This window comes from Protopterus annectens, chromosome 10.part0, assembly GCF_019279795.1.
Source record: "Protopterus annectens isolate FY-2018-M chromosome 10.part0, PAN1.0, whole genome shotgun sequence".
Classification (NCBI taxonomy): Eukaryota; Metazoa; Chordata; order Ceratodontiformes; family Protopteridae; genus Protopterus; species Protopterus annectens.
This window is the reverse complement of record NC_056744.1, coordinates 1,382,434,110-1,382,448,137: the sequence shown is the minus strand read 5'-3', so window position 1 is coordinate 1,382,448,137 and position 14,028 is coordinate 1,382,434,110. Positions and strand designations below refer to the sequence as shown.

Here is a 14,028-nt window from a genome sequence, read left to right as displayed (position 1 = left end):
GTATGGCATCCCTCACACTCTCTCTGGGAAATCCAAAAAAAAATAACTGAAGATAATTCTTTGCTTATCCATCTTGTCTCCATTGTAGGCAAAAGACTAATTCAGTCACATGTAGACTTAGCTGAACACCTGTCTGGCACACTTCACTCTCCATCAATGGAAACTAATCTGCTTTTGTGAGTTGTCCCGGTTTTGGATTAGGAAGATGCAAAATCACAGTCTTTGGTTCCTTTTTCAAAATGAACAGTAGTATATCCGTTCTCCAACAAAGTTTTTTCAGAGTCTGTAAGCAGCTAACAGAAGTAAAAGCAGAATAAATCAAAACTGAATATCCGTACATCTGATTTCTCTGTATAAGCCTCCCCAATATATAATTTCTGAGAAGAGGGAAGACTTTAGAATTCTGTCTTAATGAATTTCAGCTGTTACTACATAATTCTCTTCCAGTATCAGCATTGAAACAGCCGGTGCATCTTTTCTCAGTTTATTATTTTTTTTACTAAAATACAGACTGGGAAAGAGAGAGTTTTATCATTTTTTTCTGAGCTCTTGATACTTTAATGTCCAGAGAAGGATAATGCTCAGTCTGTAGGTGTCCTGCTTTGAAGTCTATTCTTGGTTTTGGCATCTCTTTGTCTGTACTCCTTTTGCTGAAAACAAAAACTCACATTACAGATGTTCAGAGGTAGCTTAGCTAGGAAAACAAAACTTTAATTGCATGGCTTTTTTCAATTCTGTTTTCCAGTGTCACTGTTACACACCAACACACTATATACAAGAAGAATAGCAAGATTATTACACAGAATATATGAAGACAGAATAAGTAAATTCAATTAATACATAGTAGCAATGGTACCATGCAACAGGTACACAATGGCACAAATTCAATGGATGGAGTGCCTTTCATTCAATGTTGTATGGTCTGATGAAGCTTATTAGTGAAAGCACCATTTTGTTGTTCTTTTACAATAAATTTTATCTACAAGGAATTTGAAGACTGAGAATTTGCTTGGTTGCTTCGTTGCAGTTTCTTGCATAGAGTTTATTTATTATATACTTTCTTGCAACGGAGCATTTACCCAGTGGACTATAATTTGTTTCATTTAGTGCATAAATAGTGGTGTATGTAAGGTTTAGTGTAGGTTTGTAAGGTTTTTGGTGTGCTTGTGTTGTGTGTGTGCTTTTTGGACAGGAGATTTGTTTTGTTTGTTGACTGTCGGGATTGTGGTTTGTCTGGCATATGAAGTTTCGTGTTTTTGAACTTTCGGTTTTGTGGTATCAGTGATTTCGTTGTTGGTGTTTTTGCACATCGGTGTTTTCAGGTAGACCTATATATATATATATATATATATATATATATATATATATATATATATATATATGTATATATATATAGGTTTACTATTGAAATGTCGATCCCGACATGTGCGACTCGTCTTGCACGAAAGCGGAACTGCGATCGCCACTACATCGACTCCCAGATGTGCAAACGGCAAAACCTCGCCCTATCCGACCCATGGTAGCATGGGTGTGGAGGTGTTGCGCGGCTGGTAATGTCGATCGTCGAAGTTTTCACAGTTTCGGTTCACTAGCGAACAGTTTTCACAGTTTCGGTTCACGCAAACACGTCGATGAGGTCGCCGTTCGAACGAAGTGCATTCGTACATTCAATAGTAAACCATATATATATATATATATATATATATATATATATATATATATATATATATATATATATATATATATATATATATATATATATATATATATATATATATGGGTCCCCTTCAAAACATCTAAAACCCATAATGTCTAATTTCATAACACTGAGACCAGAACATCTAAAACCCAAGACATCTAAAACTCATAACATTGAATTTTATAACATCTAACAGTACAAATGACATGAAAATAACATCCTCTCCACATATGATGGTGTATGACACCAAACTACCAAACACACTTTTTACTATGTTTTTGCAGGGGGGAGCTTGATAGAGTAGGGTTAGGAAATTAACTGTTTCCCACTGTAGTACGATCTTGGAGTTGGTATATTTAATTTACTGGGAGTGCGGGTGGTGGAGCCCCCTACATGGGGGGTGCAGGGGAGCTTGCACCCCTGCATAAGCATAGTAAAACATGTGTTTGGTAGTTTGGTCTCGTCATATGTGGAGGGGATGTTTTTTTCTTGTGATTTGCAGTGTTAGATATTATGAAATTCAATGTTATTGGTTTTAGATGTTTTGGTCTCAATGTTATGAAATTAGATGTTATGGGTTTTACATGTTTCAAAGTAGACCCTATATATATATATATATATATATATATATATATATATATATATATATATATATCACAAAAAATAACAGTCAGTGTCACGAGTGAGTGTCCTGGGTTTGTTTTCCTGTCTTTTGCCATTGAATGTGGAATAGGCACTGGCTCTCCATAGACCCTGATGTGGATTAAGCAAGGTCTAAATGAATGAATGAATGAATTCAATTAATGAATGAATTTTACAGTCAAGACAGTTGTAACAAAGATAGTACATCAATGACAGGACTGCTGTGCTTCTGTAGGTTAACCAAGTTTAAATACATTTCTTATATATGTTTTGGTGTACTAAAAAACTATAAAATTAAATAAATACTTATTTAGATACTAGATAAATACTTATTTTTAAACAACTGAACTTTGCTTACTTATACTGCTTTTGGTAGAAATTATATTTACTTTTTTTTTGGAAAATGAGGTAGTTTTTATATAACTAAACTTTACTTGCTTAAATCATTTAGTAGAAAACTTAGCTGGGTGATATAATTTAAAGTTTCACTTTCTTTCTAGTGCTGTAAATGTTTATCTCTGGTACATACCCTTATTATGTACTGAGCTATAAATGCTGAACTGATTACATCACCATAATATGAGCTGTTTATGATATTACTTTGACACCTTTCAACGTGACCAGTATAAATAACAGTGGCATCTTCTTTGCAGATTGTTTAGCTTTAGACCATCAAGGTATTTGTTCTTCTGTCAGATGTACGATGCTCTCTGTACTGTATCTCACTGTTCTTCTGGCTCTATATATGCTTCCTACAGTCAGTAGTTCCAATGTGATATTCAGAAATAATGGCTATGAAAATGTAGTTATTGCAATCCATCCTGAAATACCAGAAAGTGATGATATAATCACACAAATACAGGTAATTATTATTATTATTATTATTTGATTTATGTAATGCTGAGACAATGCATTGTGTTTGCTTGGTATCCATGTACATAGAAAAGAAGTAAAGAAAAATATGTTGAAGCATTATTTCTCAATAATAAGTTTAGCAGTAAACTACTCGTGTGCATTCATGATCATTTCAGCATTATTATGGCTTAGTGCTGATTAAAGTGATTTAAATGATTAAATGCCTTCTGATATACATACATGCAAACACAGAGATATGCAGAGATACACATAGAATGTCTCCTTTTATTTTAATTCATCTAACACACAAATAGAACTACTGCTGTACTCTTTTTATACTAGTTCATCTGCATTTTATAATATTTTTACATTGTTTTTGAATATCAATATTATATGTATAAATGGACCACTATTGGATAGCAATACTAAATATACGAAAAACATAAACACATCAGTACCAAACTAAATAAGGAAACATAGCTGGTGTTCGTAGAACTTTTAGGAAGGTTAGAAGGATGGCTAAGACAGCTGTTTGAAATCAAAAAGTGTAGCTAACAAGGGATGGGAACGCACAGATTGATGGAGCAGTACAAAGCTTATTGACTCTGTGGAGATAGTTTACAGGAAAGCTTTGGTACCACATTTTGTTGTAAGTGACACTTTATATTAGTCTCTTAACTCCTTGTCTGAAACTTCTTTATATGGAGTCAAGTAATTAATGTTTCTGATATCCCAGGATACCATTTAATACTTCACTAAATGTAGTTCTTCTTTGATAGTCATTTTAAAACACACATTTTAAAGCTATGTTTTCTGAAAGAGCTACTATATCACCTTAACCAAATAGGTATGTGTTAATGTTAAAATAATTTGTAATATTTGTAGTTGTTGCCATCTGAAATTCCTGTAAAAGCAGAGTCAACGTAATTCACTTTGTCTGCTGTTTGCAGCACCTCTAATGAGTCTGTTTCACCCTGAGTGAAGTGAAAAATTAACATAACAATTACAATTAGCTTCTCATATTTTATATGGATATTACCATAAAATATTACCATGTGCAGTTTTTCAAATATTCCATTACACAGTGTCAGAATGGAGCTCATGAAAATGTAGTGAATTGCATGTGATTTCTCTGTGGTGAGAAGAATGGATTGTTAATCATAGGTTCATAAGTTCTTCCAAGCTTATAGGCTAAACAGACCATCAAGAAGCTTAGCCAGTTCAGCTCAGCACTGTTGAGAAGTTAGCAGTGTCCCTCATTGCAATGACATTTTCCACATAGTCCTGATGAAAATTTGCAATCACCCATCCAGTCATCCACACTGGTTTCAAAGCTTGCTAGGGAAATACTCTGCTTAACAGGTAAGGGCAGTCTATTCTAGAAATGGGGTATACTTTGAATTAGTTGTCTGTCATATCATATGGTCTTGTTCATGTGATACAGTATGTTTAGGTCTCTAGTACACATGTTTGCTTTACTACTTGATCTAGTTGAAGGGGTTCAAAAAGTGCCGGACCATTCCTAGCACAGAATTCTAAGCACAGATTACCCCTCAGGAGTCTGTATGACAATGAGTATAGGGATAGAGCTTTTAGCATATCAGAGTAACTAAGAGTACTAAAACATGAAATATTTTTGGTGAGGAAACACTGAGGTTCTTTGGGCCATGAGTAGATGCTACAAAGGATAAGCTGTGCAAGCTGAAGGATTTTCTAACCAGCAGAGAGACATTAAGGTCAAAGGAAAGTCTGATATCAACATATGAGCAAAAGTCCCTGAAGAATGTAATACATTCTTTAAGGGAATATAATCTATATAGTAAGCTGTACTGAGGCTAGATTTACCAAAACAAAACTATGCTACATTTCTTACTATTAAGGGTAAGTCCCTGATTAATACACCAAGCATTTATTTGTTTAGTTCAGTCCTTATTATAAGTTGAGTACCAGAATGGGATCTTATAACTGCCTCCAGCTTGCAATAATCAGCAAACCTGATCAGCCAAAGTACCTTGATATTGGCTTTAGAACCTTGTGGGAGACCATTGGTGACATTCTTCTGTACATTACATTTGAGAAAGGCTTAACAGTGAAGATTAATTTGCTAGGTATTAATTATTAAAATGGTTAAACTGTTGACTGTATTAGAGCAGAACAGGCCAAACCTTAATGAGGGCCATAATAGAAAATCTATATTAGATACAGTCATGGCTGGATTAAGAAAATAACACATATACTGTTCATCAGGTGTATACAACCCAAGACATTCATTTAGTTGTCATTTTGCATTTATTTGTATTCTGGAATTAGTAAAACATCAGATTGAAATCCATAAGTAATCAAGGACAGAGCAATCCAATGACAATAACTATTTACATGCAGCATACACAACAGAGGAGATATTACACTTTCTTAATTAGGCATTATGAAATATTTAGTATATCAGTATGTTGTACAGTGTTTCAGTAGCAGGTTATGTTAGATGTCATTGAGGGATACCAAATAAGTTTTGACTGACAGGAGGATCAAAGTGTATCCACTGTGGACAGCCAAGATTCACAGTGATAGAATATTTAGCATTTACTGGTTGTCACAGTACTGCAACAGTAAGAGTCATTGCCTCACAGTACTTGATTCTCTAGTGTAGTTTATGGCTGGGTTGCCTTCTATATGGAGACTCTGTATAATCCCTGCACTTGTAAGGGTTTCTCCTAGTTGCATCACTTCCTTTTCACATTCCGAAAAGGTGGTGCCACTCTTTACTCTCCAGACTATCTTTAGTTGAGTGTACCACTGGAAATGAATGTATCTTTGTGTCCTATAATGGCATGGCACTCCATTCAAAATGATATCAGATAAGACAGCAAGTTAACAATAATAAAGGGGCAACCTGTATGAGGTGGTGGTTGGAGGAATCAGACTGTATTATCAGTGCAAGTGCAGGATGTGTATCAGTGGCTAAATTCTATGTCAAATAGGAAATATGAGATATTTGTTATGCAAATTGGATTTATATTTACATAATGGAGTTAATTAAACATTACTAAAAATTAGAAGGGCCAAGGTCAGGCTGGAAGGATAAAAACTACACCCACAGCATCTGTATGGGATGAACCAACGTGGAAACATGAGGTGTTTTTTTTTTTTTTTTGCAACCCACTTTGTTAATGGACAATATTTGCATATTCCAATTATTATTTAAATTATGATACTCAAAAATCATATGAAAGCTTGCCTGATAGCAAGTAGGCCTGCCATTGAAACTTACTGTGTGATTTGTACAATTATACAACCATTACAAGTATTACAAGTTAATTGCATTATTTTTTTATGAATAGTAGCATTATGTTATTATTTGTGTAAATACCTTCATAATCACTTACTGTGAAAAGATTGCAAGGCATCATAAGAAAGCTGACAACCAGATTAACAAAAGTATTGCTGCTATAAGTCTACCTGATATAGTTATAAACTATTGTAAGTTGCTTGTATAAGTATATACTTATTTCATTCATATTACTTTATTTCCTGGGGTGTAGTACTGATTTCACTGGACCCTTTTCAGCCTCACCCGTAGTATAGGAAGGATCAAATGGAGATTTTAGTAGTGAAAGAACTATGCCATTTCTTTATGTTACAAGAAGTAAACAAAGCCTCTTTTTAATACATTTTTAGTTGTGAGTTGAATTTTATGGAATGGCTGGTTTCTTCTACTTTGCTATAAAGAGAGTCCAAAATAAGAGGAGCAGGACAGGAAAAACTATGGTTTGTAAAGTGAAGTTCTAAGTGTTCATAAGTAAACAATTTGGGGCAAGAGATCTTGGGTTGCAGTCTGAGGTATATTGGGATAGTTGGCTAGTAAGGTCAGGGAGTAAGTATAGACTGAGTAATTTGTAAATTAGTGAGTCACGTAGGTGCTTGGATCTGCGTAGGACAAGCAGTCATTTCGCTTTTTTGAGACATAAGCAATGGTGTTCTCTTTGACGAATAATAATGATGAACTGGCAGATGTGGCTGATGGTAAATTGAAAGAAAGTTAAATTCTTTATGGAGGCAGATAAGATTTTATGTAATCAGTATTCTAGATGGGTTTGGAGGACTTATTTTCCTAGTGTCATTCTTCCTTTTAGGGATAAACATTCGGACATTTTCATTCACCAGAAAAATAATTAATTTACTTTACCTTTAATTTTAGCAATTTCTACATGATATAGAAAGTTTTCTTGATGACTGAATAAAATACTATAATTATCTATCTATCTATCTATCTATCTATCTATCTATCTAGTCCCACTATACTGATGGCCTCTTTTTAGGGAGAAGTTGGGGGAAATTCTTTTTGTCTGTAATGGTTCTTAGTTATTACAGAGGATTCTTCTTTCATGAGTTGATGTTTTTATTTGGCTCCCAAAAATATTTTTTTCTGTTTAAGAGTACTTGCTATTTTGTAGCCAGTTGGAGAGATATTGGAGCCTTGCTCTGCGTTTAAATATTAGTCTGTATATGGTAAGATCTGAAAATCATCATGTCATCAGCATACAAAGTGCCTTGGGATATGGGGAGAGCAACTGGTAGTTTATTTATTAAACTGTGAGAACTGTACGTGAGATAAGCAATTATACAGTGTTTAACTTATTTGGGCTGTGAAGTTTTGATTAACTAAAACGTATTGAACCAGTGAAGACCAGTAATTCTTGGTGCAATATTATGATATAATTCATGGATCTACCATCTTACAAGTTCTGGTTAGGTCTGTGTTTCTGTGTGTGTGTGTGTGTGTGTGTGTGTGTGTGTGTGTGTGTGTGTGTGTGTGTGTGTGTGTATATATATATATATATATATATATATATATATATATATGTGTGTGTGTGTGTGTGTGTGTGTGTGTGTGTGTGTGTGTGTATACATGGGTCTACTTCAAAACATCTAGAACCCGTAACATCTAATTTCATAACATTGAGACCAGAACATCTAAAACCCATAACATCAAATTTCATATCATCGAAAATATGCATCAGAACATCAAACACTACAAATCACAAGAAAATAACATCCCCTCCACATATAACGACACCAAACTACCAAACACACTTTTTACTATGTTTCTGCAGGGGGGGCAAACCTCCCATGTGGGGGGCTCTGCCACCCCCCCCGTAAATTAAATATACCAACTCCAAGACTGCACTACAGTGGGAAAAAGTTAAATTCCTAACCCCAATTTATCAAGCTCCCCTGCAAAAACATAGTAAAAAGTGTGATTGGTATCATTATAAGTGGAGGGGATGTTATTTTCATGTGATTTGTAGTGTTAAATGTTATGAAATTCGATGTTATGGGTTTTAGATGTTTTGGGTTTTAGATGTTCTGGTCTCAATGTAATGAAATTAAATGTTATGGGTTTTAGATGTTTTGAAGGGGGGCCTATATATATATATATATATATATATATATATATATATATATATATATATATATGTGTGTGTGTAGGTTTACTATGAGAAAGTTGAATGCAATAAAGTATAAAGTCTAATGGTCATTTGGTCGAAATATAATATCGAAAATCAAAACATTGGAAGAGAAAAATGTCTAAAATCATTTAATTGACAAAACAATTAGCTCATCTCTACTATTTTGCAGGGGGGGCAATGCCTCCCTGCACCCCCCTACTTAAATATACCAACTCCGAGATTGCACTACAGTGGGGAAATGGTCAATTCAACATTATGAATTTAGACTAAAGTTATTTCAACTTTTAAATTCATGCAGATAGTGATTTCAACCAATTCATGTTTGACCATTCAGCTTTAGACATTTTCATAGTAAACCATATATATATATATATATATATATATATATATATATATATATATATATATATATATATATATATACACTGAACCTTTTAAGTGGTATTTATCCATATTAAGTAGATTGTCGTCACTAATGGTGTAAAAGGTGCTCACTGTGTTTCTTCTTGATCAGAATACGTGCTATTTATAAGAAAGCATTGTGTTTTGGATGCATTTGCTTAGATGCAAATAAACTAGATTAAAAAAAAAAATGCCTAGACTGATGTGTATACCACTGAGTCTGAAATCATGTGCTAGTCTAATTTTTGCAATTTTGATAATGGGTTTTCTAATCGCTTGTTTCCTCACGCAGATATGCCATTTTTGATTATGTATAAGGTGTGAAGGTGTTGGATAGGAGTAAGAGAAGGTCTAGACACAGTCCCTTTGTTTATATTTCTTACAACAATGGACACATTGTTTAAAATTTAGGTTGCTATCCACATAAGTTCCCAAATTCCAAACAAATGGGTCAACTCTTAGGGGTGTATTGTCAGTGTGGTAGTTCCCTGGGGTAGGTGACTTCGCAACAGATACAATAGTGCATTTTTTTGGTATTTAGTTTCAGTACATGATTTTAACAACAGTTAATTATTTGGGACAAGCCTTCCTGCAGAATGGCTAAGTTACCTGACTAGCCATCTATTTTTTATTATTTTTTATTTTTTTATTTTTTGCTTTCATGAAGCAAATAACTTTGGAAATATGTTTATTTTGCAGAAATAGAAGGACAGCTGTTATTTCTGATGGTAGTAGGAAGGAGTCTGTGCTGTTGATGATAGGTTCTCAGTTTATTTATTTTTTGTAGTGGCTGATGTAAAATTAGCTGATTCAATGGTATAGAGGGATAAAGCCCTGCCTATGAACCATGAGACCTGAGTTCAATTAGTGACTTGGGTGACTGATGGAACAGCACAGTGAGATGGGCCTAGCCATCCTTGGGCTGGTGGGTGGTTGCATGGGCATTTACAGTGATGATTCCTGGTGAAGGCTGAGGACAGCACATGGTAAGCATGCTTAAAGAGGGGTATAAAGTAGAGGCATGCCTGAACTGCTGAGCAGGATGATATGCCACATATCTCCACTGCATGCCTGCCTCACCAGATGCACCACTGGGAGCACCAGCGAGGGAGAGACAAGTCACAAAGCAAAATGAGTTCACCCTGGATGCATACTCAGATGTGCTGAGTCACCCAGGTTCCTCATTCCAAGATCAGCCCCCAGCATACCGGATTAAGTCTGGGGGGGAGCAAGGAATATAGCTGGTAAACCCAGAGTGGACATGTGCTGGGATTCAGGACAAGAACCATTAAGGGAGAAAAAAAACAGTTACAAAAATTGCTGATGTAAACCTGTAATATTTTTTCTGGGATATATTACTAACAGTAAGTGGTTTATGAGGGAGGATAAAGGAAGGATGAAGTTAAATATTATAGGACAGTGATAACTAAGAGAAGACAGAAGTATAGATATGGATGTGATACTATTTCAAATGTTGGTAATGATCAAAAAGTAGATAATCATCACATTTAGCGTTAGTTCTTGTAGACTTTGTAATGAGTTGTGATTTGATTGCCTTGTATGAATTTTTATATCTTGGGTCTAGGACATTACAACTAAATTCAAGTCCAAGAATGATGATGCATTTTAATGTGTAGATTTTAGGGGTATTTGACCTTTCAGGTTTTGAAATTAGAAACTAGTACTAGCAGAGAAAGATATGCCAAGGCAAGTAAGACGTTATATGAGCCTTCAAAATGAATGTTGAATAAAAGCTGGGAAAGAACTCAGGTTATCTATACTATGAATTATATAACTGTGTCCAGGATATTGTGTTGAACATCTCTACTGTTTGTGCATGATGGATAGATAGCATGTGCTTCTACAGGGATTTTAAGATGTGACTGTAGTCTTATTTGAAAAGTCTCTGGCAGCACATTGTCAGCTTAAGTATAACATGAAATATTTGCAGAATAGATCAGCTGGTAAGAGGTTACATAGAATTAATGTATTTTTTGATTGAGGAAATATGTAAAAAAATAAAATAGAGAGAGAGAGAGAGAAAGAGAGTGAGAATGAAAGAGAGATGTTGCTGTAGCTTTTCTTAAGTTAAATGAGGGCCTGTAGTTCTGAATTAGAATCCATGACTGAATAACTTTTCTGTATTCATATTGCTACTTGGGCCTTGATTATTCTGGTGTATCAGAGATAGGATGCCAGAAAGTTGAAAACAAGTAACTGAAGGATATGTGGACTGGTCTAAACTGGACTGCTTCTACAAACTTTGGCTAAAGGCCTAAATGAAAAGTTAAAATTCTGTGTTGACTTTTTAGATAACTGCATCTGAATGCCTTAATATCGGCAGTTAACATAAGAGAATGTCAGTTTTGGAGGGATCTTCTCCTGAAGCCAACCATCTCCTCTCACATTTCATCTGCACCGGTGCAATCTATTTTTCTACAGCTTGCAATTTCAGGGTTCTGACATTGTTTCCTAACTCATTATTACATGAGCTCAAGAAAGGGGCAACGTTTTGAGGTGTGTGTGTGTGTGTGTGTGTGTGTGTGTGTGTGTGTGTGTGTGTGTGTGTGTGTGTGTGTGTGTGTGTGTTGGGGTGTGTTCAGTAAAAGATCATGGAACGACTTCAACAGATACCATCATGACTTAAAGGACTTATGAAGAAAAGACCATGGCTAGAACACAATTGCTGTACCAAGTATACTGTGTAAGGGGAAGAAGTTGGAGATCATTGGAGAGCACATGAAAGGGAAAAATAAATGAGGTAAAGTGGTATGACACAGTCACATGGTTATGAAAAGAACCAGAATGTGGGCTTTTTGGAGTTTGAAAGAATGGTCACACCTACAAATTCAGAGAGAAAAAAGGCTAAAAAGAGGCTAGATAACCGAAAAGTGTTGCAGTGTTGAAAGTAGATCATGAAAAGAAAAAGAAAAAAAGAGAGAGCTAACAAACAGTGGTGAGAAGAAGTCAGGAAAAACACGCATGAAGCTTCGGAAACCATCCAGGTGCAACTAACCATAGGCAAAACTGCTCTACAAATTGTAGCATACTACAGGCCACCCTCTCAAACTCAGGAACCCCACACAGCCTTCCTGAAGACACTGGAGGGTATAAATGTATCTCCAAACAACATCATATTGGGTGACTTCAACTACCCGAATATAGACTGGGAACATTACTCAAGCCCTAACTTTCTAGCCCAACGGTTCCTGGAGTTCATAAATTCAAATGCCATGGAACAGCTAGTCACTGTTCCCACGAGAGGAGAAAATATACTAGATCTCATTGTCACAAACATGGGGACAAAATGCTCCACACGGAAGTATATCCCTCATTGGTGAGATCTGATCATAAACTAATCTCACTGGAAATCCACATCCCGCCCCCACCCCAAACAAAAAGACCATAGTGAAGAACTTCTCTAAAGCAAACTTCACACTACTCAAGACTGGTGTGGTATCCTTCAAGGCCCCTGAGCCAGTGGAAACCACAACCCAAGCTGTCTAAGCTCTTACAAATGCCTTCTATGAACACCTCCAGGACTGCATGGATCAGGCAATCCCAAATAAAACCAAGACTCTTTCCACAAAGGGCAAACGTCCAGTCTGGTGGACCCCAGCCATTAATAAACTTTACAATAAGAGGAGAAAGCTATTACATGATAGAACAAAATCCATAAAAGGGAAGTCACCCCTGATCATTATTAGTAAAAAAATACGAGCACTCATAAAATCAACTAAGGCCAATTTTGAGAGAAAAATTGCCATGGATTCAAAGGACAATCATAAGGCCTTTTTCAGCTATGTTAGGAACCTGGGTGGAAACTCCCAGATATGCTCAGAATTAGTCCAAAATGATACAAAGATCACTGAACCCACAGACATTGCCAACATACTGGCAGGCAGGTTCAGTGCAAACTTCACCCCTCTCCCCTAAAGGAGAGATAACTATCCCAGCCGAGTGTAGCCTCCCGGACATCTCAAATGCGCAGGTGAAAGCTACTCTCTCTAAAGCTAAAAACACAGCATCAATGGGACCGGATGGTGTCCCCGGCTGTGTGCTACATGAGCTAAATGAGGAATTAAACCCGCACATAAGGCAGCTGTTTAATCTCAGCCTTACCACAGGATACGTGCCCAAGGAGTGGCGTGACGGCAACTGTGGTCCCACTCCACAAAGGCGGCCTCACGGACCCTGGTAATTACGCCCCATAAGCTTAACAAGTCTAGTCTGCAAAGCTATGGAGAGGATCATAATGGTGCTCATAAACAAAGCTATAGGGACTTGCAGACATTGGACCCGTCCCAGTTTGGCTTTGTCAAGGCTAGATCATGCCTTTTGAACTTGGTCGACTTCTTCGAACTAGTCACCAAGGCCATTGATGAGGGAAAGGCAGTCCATACAGCCTACCTTGACCTTGCAAAGGCTTTCAACACAATACCCCACTCGGGTATTGTAGAAAAACTTACCAGCTTAAATGTAAACCCATATGTCACAAGATGGGTTGCAAACTGGCTTAAGGACAGAACCCACAGGGTTAGAGTTGCTGGCGCTGTGTCAGACTCCAAGCCGGTCACAAGTGGTGTCCCACAGGGCTCGGTCCTTGGCCCCTATTGCTTGGCATCTACTTCTCAGAAGTACAGGCCAACATGGGAGGACTTTGGCTGACAAAGTTTGCAGACGACTGCAAACTGGGTGCCATAGTGGAAAGTGCATCGGACACGGATATCCTTCAGAAGGGACTCACGGAACAGATAGCTGGTGCCAGAGCCATGGCCTGAAGTTAAATGCCAAAAATGTATAGTCATACCCTTCGGGAAAAACAAGGTAACCCCAAGCTACCATATAGGTGGCAATCCACTAAGCACAGAAGAGGTTATCAGGGACCTGGGGACCCAGGTTGACAGTGGCCTTTCTTTTGACACTCACATTGCTAAAGTGGTTAAAAGACCTTCTACATTG

The 14,028-nt window shown here is 36.5% G+C and overlaps 1 protein-coding gene across 1 annotated transcript in view; it reads left to right on the top strand.

Annotated features, from left to right (window-relative positions):
* Positions 1-3,044: 3,044 nt before the first annotated feature.
* The window catches only part of LOC122813607 (calcium-activated chloride channel regulator 1-like), a 769,024-nt gene continuing 758,040 nt past the window's right edge, over positions 3,045-14,028 (top strand). The window contains exon 1 of the mRNA XM_044086019.1: positions 3,045-3,203. Within this exon, the coding sequence (XP_043941954.1) occupies positions 3,045-3,203 (159 nt within the window). The remainder of the gene's footprint in view (positions 3,204-14,028) is intronic.